At 37.9% G+C, this 10,928-nt stretch overlaps 1 protein-coding gene across 1 annotated transcript; it reads right to left on the minus strand.

Moving 5' to 3' along the window:
- On the minus strand, positions 419-1,213 carry LOC109850526 (RNA polymerase II C-terminal domain phosphatase-like 4). The gene has a single exon (XM_020420546.1). The coding sequence runs from the start codon at positions 1,150-1,152 to the stop codon at positions 457-459; it is 696 nt and encodes a 231-aa protein (XP_020276135.1). The 5' UTR covers positions 1,153-1,213; the 3' UTR covers positions 419-456.

Consider the following 10,928-nt stretch of genomic DNA (forward strand, 5'->3'; position numbering starts at 1 on the left):
GATGGAAGTAATTCTTATTTCAGTATACACGACATACATTTAAATAAGAGAAAATATAACAAATAATCCTACAAAGTTTAGAAAATGTCACATTAATTGCACTGGACCAGTAATCAAAACCTGTAAAGTGGAAAGCAAGAGTTTGTAAAATAGTAGTAAACTAGCTAAAGGAGGTTCTTGCGACCAGGTTCAAAGTGAGGCATTCAACAAAATGTATACAGAAATAGTTGGTCCGTAAAAGCACATATTACTTTATCCAAAAACTAAATTACAAAAATCAAGATTACTTACAGCAGTTTTCAAACCAAATTTCATTTCCAAATAGCTTCCAAAGCTATAAGTTACATCAGAAGAACTTCATAAAAATTTTCAAAATTTTATAATAGAAAAAAAAAATGAAAAATACAGATCAGTCAGGATATTGAACCTCTGCTCTTAACCACCAAAGTCCATATTTCATTCTTGCTGCATTTCATCAGCGATACGCAGTAGAACTCGCCTCACATCACCGTCTGAGTTATCGTGATAACGTGCACCGCGGAAAAACAACCAATGTATACGCTTGAGATATCCAAGAGCATTGTCCAATGCACTATGCTTGCTTTCGAGCTCCTCTGTATCTGACAACGGATTCCCGTCAAAATCAAGGATCGGGCGTTTCGGGCCAAAAAAGTGGTACGCTTTGATCTCAATTTGATTCCTCGTGTGTCTCCTCCACACTGTTCTACTGTCGTCGATGATCACCACAGCTCTTTCCTCCCCGAGAACAACATCAAGCCCTTTCTGATTCGGCGCGGTACAGTCTTCCCTCGAAAGGACCTTGTTCTTGAAATAAACGCCCTCTGGGTCGAGGAACTCGGTCATCTGCGACGCATACTCACGGCTGCCCATTGTATACACGTACATATCGTACATCGCGCTTGCTTGTTTAAGGAAAGCACGGACACGCGGCCTGAGCTTCGTGACCATGCCGCTCCATCTGAACACGCTCCTATCCCGATCATCTTCGACGAATTCCCTCAACTGGATCAGGTATTCATCCTCTGAGGAGAGACTGCCATCCTCGACGGAGTGTAGGAGGGTGTTGTCCAGATCGAGGACCAAAATCAGCTTCTTCTCCTTCAGAACGTCTGCCGTGTTCTCTCGCCGCATCTTGGAAATATCCCAGCTGCTGCAGATTCGTACCCTTGTGGAGCAATCTCAGTGGCAGCCACTGATGGCCATCCGTGAGGTCTTCGATTTCTCTTGCAAGTCTGTAGCTTCCTGCGTCAGCAGCCAGCTGAAGCCCATTGTCGGCCTGCTCAAAGCCAAAGGCACTCATAATTGGAACTCCTCTCTCTCTCTCTCTCTATATATATATATATAGATATAGATATAGATATATATATTTCCTGATGGTTTTTCTGTAATAATCTGAGACTCAGCCCAAAGGTCATTTATACGGGATGTATCGTCGTTGTTTACCTTCAGAATGTAGGATTCCTAATCCTAAACGGAGTCGGAGAACGTATGGTTTCCTTTCATGATCATAACGGCATAACCTCTGGTTCGTTTTAGGGAAAATTTTCTTAAGAACCCTAGTTTGCAGACTTATTCGTATGAACCCCCTTGTCCAATTAAATTGCATGATAGCCCTCGGATCTAATAAAAAAGTTCGCAAGAGATCCCTTTTCTAGCCGCTTACGTACATCTCAAAAATCAAATGGAAAAAACAAAAGACAACTTAATCCTCAAATATGAGATAATTAACTTCGTAGAATAGAACGGTTTCTTCTCTGTTTGGAGAAGTATTTTGCCCTCCTTGTTTATTTATACCGTAGCACATTACAATCCCTATTTAAGTATTTTCTGATATAAAACCTTCGAGGGGTATATTGAAAAAACATCTAGCTTATTTTTTTATTTTTATTTTTTTTTGAAAAGGAAAAGCATCTAGCTTATTGAGGGTAAAATAACGGGCCCAAGAAGTTTCAGCTTTCTGCAGTCAACCCCCAATAACTTTCAAATTCGTACTAAACTCCCAATAACTTTTTAAATTGCGTAAAACCCCCCAATAAGTTTCTCCACTTTGTAGATAACCCCGATAAATAAGAACACACAAGAAACATAAAAAATGCCTCTGAAAAGTTATTGGGGGTTTAATGTAATTTACCTGTTGTGGGTTTTTTGCAAAATATATTGGCGGTATATTACGATTTTGAAAGTTATTGGGGGTGAACTGCAAAATGCTGAAAATTCTTGGGTGTTTAGTGTTATTTGCCCTTTTATTTATTATCAGTCAGTTTAGTTTGTTAAGCGGAGGAGGCTTACACCATAATTAAGTTCAATCCTATGGCGTCTCTGGAGTTGGGTCTTCTTGATCATAGTTTTCCCGTAATTAAGTTTCTTTAAAATAGTGTATGACCTATTTGTTCTGTCTATGTATACTATATATTCAGAATAACCTTTTTTATTAAATCATCCTGAGCCACATTTTTAGAATTCTGAAGGTGACCTTGCATTTGAAAACAAGGCTTATATGTATATATATCCCTTAAAGCATGGGCATTTGCATAAATACCCTCCAAATCTTAGTATTTGTAAGACTACCCCTCAAACAATCAATTTTAGAAAAAGAATTATCCTCAAAACAATTAATCATCAAATTTAACAAGCTAAATTGTAGAAATTATCAAAAATTTGTCAAATTTTTATCACCAAGTTGTTGATTTGTTGATTTGAGCGGTATTTTTCCCCTCAAAATTGATGGTTTGAAGGGTAGTTTCACAAATACTAAGATCTTATGGACTATTTTTACAAATACTCATGATTTAAGGGGTAAATATGCAAATAACCATAGAAAAAAAAATTAATAATAAATGCTCTTGGGTCAGTCATCTTCTAGAGCTTCACAGAATTTTAGGTATAATCAGTCTAGTAATCGGGGCAATCGCGACAACAATCATGGTGGCAATAATCGTTAGGGCAGACGTAGTCATGAACATAATAATAACTATGATGGCGGCTACAATAATAATTTTGGTGGTGGTGGTGCTCCTGAGTATTATCAGCATGACATCATGAGTGCTCCACCAACAGCTCATCTCTCGAATGCTTGTCCCGAATCCTCCCAGCAATCTAATGCATTCCTCTAGTTTCCGTATAAGGGAGCTACGAACCATGTGACCCCAGACGTTGCAGGTCTTGATCACTCCAAGGCCTATCAAGGTAGTGACACACTTCATATTGGTAGTGGTAGAGGACTTTCAATTGCTAATGTTGTTTCCAAAATTTTTTCTACTGAAACAACACTTTTCATATGCATAATATCTTGCACGTTCCCTCTATTTCCAAAGCCATTCTTGGTGTTCGTCAATTTTCTGCTGATAACAATGTTTTCTTTGAGTTTCACCCCGATTATTTCTTGTGAAGGATCGGGTTACCAAACAGCTCCTCCTTACTGGCCCCAGTGAGAGTGGACTTTACTCACTTCATCTTCCCTTTTCGTTCACTTCATCCCATGGTCTTCTCGGTGGAGCGTACATCTCCTGCAATGTCGCATCGTCAGTTGGGTCATCCCCATTTCAATTGTTTCACATCATGGTCAATAAAAATGTACTCTCGTGCTCGTTCAAGTCTTTAGATTTGTTTTGATCTGACTGCCAGCTTGGCAAGTCATCAAAATTGTCTCTTCATTTGTCGTCTTTTCAGAGTCATTCAGTACTGGATTTGGTTTTTAATGATGTGTGGGGACCTACTCCCAATTTGTTGTCAGATGGTCATAAATATATTGTTATCTTTGTGGATCATTATTCGAAGTATATTTGGTTTTATCCTTTGATGCAAAAATCTGATGTATTTCTTATAACCCCAATTTATTGCTATGATTGAACAACAATTTGGCACTAAGCTTAAATCTATACAAATAATATATTTTTTTGGGGGGTGGGGGGTGGGGGGTGTTGAATATTGAAAATTAACTGAGTATTTTTTAAAATTGGGCATTATTAATCGTCTTTTTTGCCCTCATATCTCCCAACAAAATGGGACTGCTGAACGTCGTCATCGTCATATTGTTGAAATAGGGCTATCTCTCTTGGCTCCTTCAGGTGTTCCTCGCAAATTTTGGCACTTAGCATTTGATACAACGATTTATCTAATTAATTAATCGTATTCCTTCTTGAGTGTTTAAATCTCAATCCCCATTTGAGTGTCTTTTTCACCAACCACTAGATTATCTCTTTCTTAAGGTTTTTGGGTGTTTGTGTTTTCCCTATCTCCAACTGTATAGTCGCCATAAAATTGATTTTCGGTCTACTCTGTGTGTCTTTCTTGGTCACAGCCTTGCTCATTAGGGTTATCGTTGTCTTGACATTGCATGTAATTTTTTTTTGTGGAGGATCTAGGGTTAGGGCACTCTGATACCAAGTTGAAGGAAATTCCTCTAGGCTGCGTTTGGGAACTTGAATTTGGATTTGGAAAGTTGATTTAAAATCAATAGATTTTAAATTTAGGATTTGAAATCCATGATTTAAGAAATCTTTTGTTTGGATATATTTATTAAATAAAAGGATTTGAAATCTTTGATTTCAAAATCTAGTGTTTGGGTACTTTATTATACATGGATTTGAATTTAAAATTGATGAAAATTTATTCTCTTAACCCATCTTGTTTACATCAAATGCAATGGAGATGTGTAAAATATTAACCAAAAAACACAAATTTAGGTAATTTTGGCGATGATACCTACATTTGCTAAGTTTTCAAATTCATTGCCCACCATAACTTGCAAGAGTTTCAACAAAATAAAAATGAAGAAAACTCTACAAACATATCAAGTATCTTACAAAAAAACATCTAAATAATACATTACCATTGCATATTTCACAGATATCCAGACTGAAAAACATTTGAGGCTTGTTTCATATTTCATACATATTCAAAGTGAGAATAAGTTAATATCAGAGTAAATAAGTAACAATTCTATTATCTTATCAAATGCAGGTACATTTGACAATTACATAGTTAATTTGGTCTTTGATATACCAAGAGAAATGTTAATAAGAAAAAATTCAAAGAGTTACAAACTGAATAGCATGTGAGAAGAGAAGTATCCTTGATGTAAAGAAATTGTAACTGAGGATTCAGAAGTGCTTGTATGATAAACTCTATCCGCAGCAACAAAAGAGTAATTCATTAGCCATCACGATATGAGCCCAAAACCTGCAAAGAAAATGAGCAGATCAATAATTTTTTTTTAATCAAGCTAACAAGCTAACAAAAAATGTCGGATAAGTGAGACTGAATAAGATAAGCATAAAAGCATATGGAGACATGTGAGAGTATTGGTTAGGGAAATCAATACACAAGACTGAATAAGATAAGCATAAAAGCATATGGAGACATGTGAGAGTATTGGTTAGGGAAATCAATACACTAGATGATACACAACTTAATAACAAACATATGGAGACATGTGAGAGTATTGGTTAGGGAAATCAATACACTAGATGATACACAACTTAATAACAAACATCAGAACTACATTTGCGCACACTTTACAACTCAGCCTAACATCATACATGAGACTTAGTCACTCAAATTTGTGTCGTGTGCATATACAACTGACCTAATAAGAGTAAACTGACATAACTCTCTATCACAATGACATTAACAAAATGGTGCTAAAAATACTTGTAAAAGGAGAGCATCAAAGTGTACATAGTGTTTAGGATGGTTTTCCTAGAAGGCTTGTTTCTTTTCATTATATATCATTTCACTGAAGTGATTGAAATATAAAAGTTTAGAACAAGTGTAACAACCATGTGATAGGTCTCCACTTTAGGCTAACTTTGGCAGATTCAATGAAGAAGGCAGACTACATTTTTTACAGCAATATATATATTTATTCTTACTGTTTCAGCAAGGAAGAAGCTCTCCATGTGGTCATCCTGTTTGTGAGACTCAACATGTGCAATATGGCAATAACCACATGGGCATCTTGCACCATACTGAAGGCTTGCCAGCATGTCTCGCCCAGCATCAAGATACCTGCATTAGCATAACAAGTTGCATAATGTAAAGACACAGCAGATGAATAGTAAGTCTTCCAAAAAATTTCGAAAGGCTACAAAACAAAATTATGCATAATGGAAAACAAAAAATCAGTCAGAATTCATACTAAATAAGCTTGAAATGTACACTAAGCTATCCTCCACTTAGACTATATAGATAAACAAAGATTAAGAGTAATTATGGTGATTTGGCATGTATTAACCATAAAAACCATAAGGAAAGTACTTGCATGTATTTATTAGGATTTGTCATGGTCTTTCATGTAGTTAACTTGGTCAAAGATGAAGGCCAGTTTCATCGATCGCGGAGGAAGCTAGAACACAATTAATTTGGGGAATATATGAGGAGAATCTGCAGGCATAATGGCATATGAATGGCCAAAATATAAACAATCTCAGGTCCTCAAAAATATTAGCTGATTAACTCAAAACCCCCTAGTGTCCATCACTGTTCTTTTGTATTTTCTAGTCCTTATGTGAAACCAAAGGCGCATAGCCTCTTTAGCTCTCTGTAACATATTAAATTCACATGAGCTCAGTAACTCAATAAAGCAAACAAAACAACCAATCTCATATAAAGAATTGATCTTGACAGGCTAAACTCTAGAGTAACAAGAGAGTAACAAGAATAAGATATTTTTCATTAAGAGGAATATGAAATAAGAACTTTATGGTTCAAAATAAGGCAAACCTTGGATCTCTGGTAGCCTTGAATAACCAATACGTGCTCTCAATCAACTCTAGACGTAGTGGGTAACTCCTTTGACCATGCTGAATGCGCTGAAGAGTGCAGGTGGTATGTTTTGCTGTTGGTATATATGACTATTTCATGAACCGTCATGTTGTTTTATGAATCAAAACAATAATTACATATATTTGCAGTGTGAATTTCTAAATGATGGCATGACATAATTTTATAAATTTATGAATCAAATCTATCAGAATGCAATAGATATTAGAAGGTGATATGTAATGAATATTGTCGTTCACATGAATATGAAATAGTCATATGCGCATCAAATATGAAACCATAGAGCCCTTCAGTGCTTGGTGGCTAGTAGGAACCGCAAAAATAATGAAAGGAGTCTCCTGCTGGCTAGTAGAGATCCCGTAATCGACGAGACAATGTTGCATTTCTAAAAATAATGAAAGGAGTCTCCTGCTGGCTAGTAGAGATCCCGTAATCGACGAGACAATGTTGCATTTCTTGTTCTCCTACAGACAAATAATTTGGGACCGTTTTCATTTTCTCTCTCTCTCTCTCTCTCTCTCTCTCTCTCTTAGGTGGAAATGATCATTCCTTTCCAATTCAAAAGGGACCGTTTTCATTCATTCTCACGAAAGGAGGAAGTAAGCACTCCTAAGAAATGATTATTCAAGTTGAATGAAAAGTAAGAAGGAAGATTCCATTCCACCGTAAACTTCTCCTGAATAATCAGCCCCAAAACCTTTATGAAATCTTCCCTTTCTTGGTTATGTTTTCCGTACAAACACCAAAGTCAAGATGCATACAATTTAAGCACTGTTTTCTTATCAACATGTATCAGCAATACCAATCTACCTCTAATTGACCAACACAAAATAGAATGCAGTAATACTCCCATAACCAAAAGTTGACGAATACAACTCATCTCATGAAAAAGAAAGCCTAAATCCAAACACAAGACCAAATTATTATAAAAACTAGTTAAATACAGGAAGTAGTCTGGATGGAGGAATACACCAGAATGAAACACAGAGACCAAAACTGATACAAGGAAAACAAGCTCAATTGTCTCAAACTGTCCTAAAATCTACCTTAAAAACATAGCGGAGTTCAACACTAACAAGTCCCTGAAATGGTCATTGAGGGTCCTCTCATGATCATTGTTTTTGCATTAGCTAATAAAACCCATCATTGGACTGCCATATCTCTTCCGTCCTTTAATTCTATTTGTAAAATTTTCCAATGCCTAATGGCAACAGCGTGTGCCCTCATAAAACTCTGAAAACTGAAAGCCCTTAGGATTCCAACTAATTGTTAATTTGGAGTAATGATATCAGACACTATTATTGTAAGAACAATGCCTTCTTCGAGAATGTAGATAACTATGATTGATAACTGTATTTTGGCCCCTCCCAGGAGGGGAAAACCCAGCTCTGCCACTCAGATAGATAACTAATTAGTAGTCGAAGTTAAAATCAAAGCAGCAACATATTCCGATCATATTAAATGATTATGAGAACATGTAGCATATTGACGTCATTGTCGCCATTAGGGACTGCCTATTGATTTTCACTTCTCAATGTGTTATTTCGTGTGTTATATTTCAACATAATCACTACTGTTGAGATCAAAGCAAGGTTGTATTGGTGCTTCTACTTAATTTTTAAATTTCACCTGAGTTATAATAGCAGAATTTGTGTGTGCCTTTCAAATACTATGATAAGATAATAAATGACAGAAAGAAAGAAAGAAATCGATCCTCAGAGGCATCAAATTCCACACAAAAATCAACGACGGGAGGAAAGAAATCCATACCTTGTGTTTGTGGGAAATTTGCAGTAAAAAGACAATGAAAGAAAAATTGACTTGTATTCTCTCAAAATCAATTACAATTTGGATTCCGATTACAAAAGAGAGGAGAATGAATTTGATTCTCTCCTTTGTTTAAAACTGGGTTCTTCACGGTGGCGATGGAGTGCCTCCCTCGAATGCTCGCGTCGAGTTTGATCTCTGTTGACTATCCGAACGTCTTGATTCACTGGAACGATGTCTTCTCCTCACGATTTTACGTTGTGGAGAACTTGCGTGGCAAGTTTAAAACTCTTAATGAGTTGATAACTCTGATCGAGTTTGAACTCTTGAAAAAGAGTTGATTTGAACCGAAAGTTCGGTTAATAGCCAAGGATCAAAGCTCTCTGTTGCCGAACGTTGAAGATGATCTTTCTTGAAGGGTGATGCCGATCTCCTCCGAAGTTCGCCCAATGATCTCCCCTGTTGCTGCCAATTCTTAGCTCCGAAAAAATGCCAGCCCTTCAATGGTCGATTCAAGCCAAGAAAAATCGAACCCTGAACTCAGTTGAGTTTACTCGCTTTTATAGGGGGATAAGAGGTTGTAACTGCCCTCTAAATCCGCTCCTAAGTGGGCGAAAATCCCTCAGAACGTGGGATAACGGTTTTGAGGCCGTTCGGCTTGTGTTTGAACAAGTCAAAACGCCCAATCTGGCGTTTAGAACCCAACTTTGCCTCTTAGAATTGAGACGCGAAGTTGGGTGTTGGCTGAACATTGATGAACGCGAGGGTCACTCGTGTTTTGGTTTGTTGTAGCTTAGAAACGCGGGGGTCGGTGTTGGCTGGACCCCTACGAACGCGAGGGTCGCTCACGTTTAGCTTGTAGCTTGGAGACGCGGGGGTCAGTGTTAATCTCTTTTTGTCATAGCGTTGCAAAGATCATTGTCTTGTAATCTTCGTCTTGGCTCCTTGAGAATATGAGAGTCGTCAGATTGTAACTCCCGATGTTGATTGTGAAGGCTGTTGAAGTAGAGCTCTCATCGGTTGTCGTGAAGGTCGTCAGATTGTAACCTTCAGCGATCTACGTGAAAGTCTTCGAATTGTAGTCTTCTGGAAGTCGTCAGATTGTGACGTCCATCATCGGTGTTTGATGGGGGATAAGCTATCTTTTGTGATTTTTAGACAGCCTACACCTTGAGATCAAGCATCGACGAGTACGACCGTCGCTTGGCGAGCTTGAACGCTCGGAGGAGGATCCCGACCCCAACCCTAACTCCATAGGAGAGCAGGAAGCTCTGGCATAGGTTTCCAATGGCGTGGGCGATGCAGGACTCGTCGGCGTGGTCGCAGGCGGGGTGTTCGCCGGAGCCTCGCCGGGAGTGGTGGCGCTGGAGCTCCTGGATCGCCTCGCGCAGCCTCTCCTCCGCCTCCCGGAGGCGTACCTGCGCGACAGCGTCGGGGGAGGAGGAGGCGGAGCTAGGGTTTCGATGGAACGGGGAGAGAGGAGAAAGGGGGAGACGATCAGATCTAGGGTTCGACGAGAGAGGAGAAGGGGAGAGAGGAGATTTGGATCGAGGGGACTGAGAAATGAGAGAGAGGAGGAGTCGGGATTGGGATTTGGTAAATACCAAGGGTGAGGCTGTGTATTTGGGCTGTCAAATTCTCATCTCTCAAATGATTTGATTTGAAATCTAAGCTTAAGTAAAAATCCAAACTAGAGATTTAAATTTGAAATACCTTGAATTTTAAATCCAGGGTCCAAATCCAGGGTCCAAATCCAGGTTCCCAAACGCAACCCTATTGAATAATGAACAAAGTTACAAAGGTCCTATATATACCTATACTACCAAACCCTAATGAGGGTGTACATACAACAAAGGTAGAATTACAATTAGGTACATTTAATTTATCATTTATCTCAATATTCTCTCACACTCAAAACATCAACAAAAATTCTGTCACACTACAAAATCAATGGGAATATATTCTTGGAAAAAAAAATCAAGAAATACCCTTAAACTTGAAAAAGTCTAAAACAAAATCAAGGAAAAAACATTCAAAATTATATCCGTTTCCTTGACAATTTGATTACAACTCTCCCTCAAGTTTTGTATTACGCATGCAAATCGTGCACCATAACTAGTCATAATTAAACCAAATGTAGTTAGTCATCTTCAAAACCATAAATGCATTTTAGTAAAATCCATTCATATAAAAATCCTATCATTGTCTGATTCTTCATTTGAGACTGTGGAAGAGATGTTACGGATGATTTTAAGCAAAGCAAGAGTTACTTGTTCTCTAGGCCGGTTTCAAGTATACCTAACTCCATTATAATATCTAAATACGTGGGATGAGCAATTGAGCATGATTCTTTTTGA

Source organism: Asparagus officinalis, chromosome 7 (genome assembly GCF_001876935.1).
Source record: "Asparagus officinalis chromosome 7, Aspof.V1, whole genome shotgun sequence".
NCBI classification, from domain to species: domain Eukaryota; kingdom Viridiplantae; phylum Streptophyta; class Magnoliopsida; order Asparagales; family Asparagaceae; genus Asparagus; species Asparagus officinalis.

Excerpts from the sequence above, each read along its gene's own strand:
- LOC109850526 (XM_020420546.1), bottom strand. The coding sequence starts at position 1,152 with ATGCGGCGAGAGAACACGGCAGACGTTCTGAAGGAGAAGAAGCTGATT.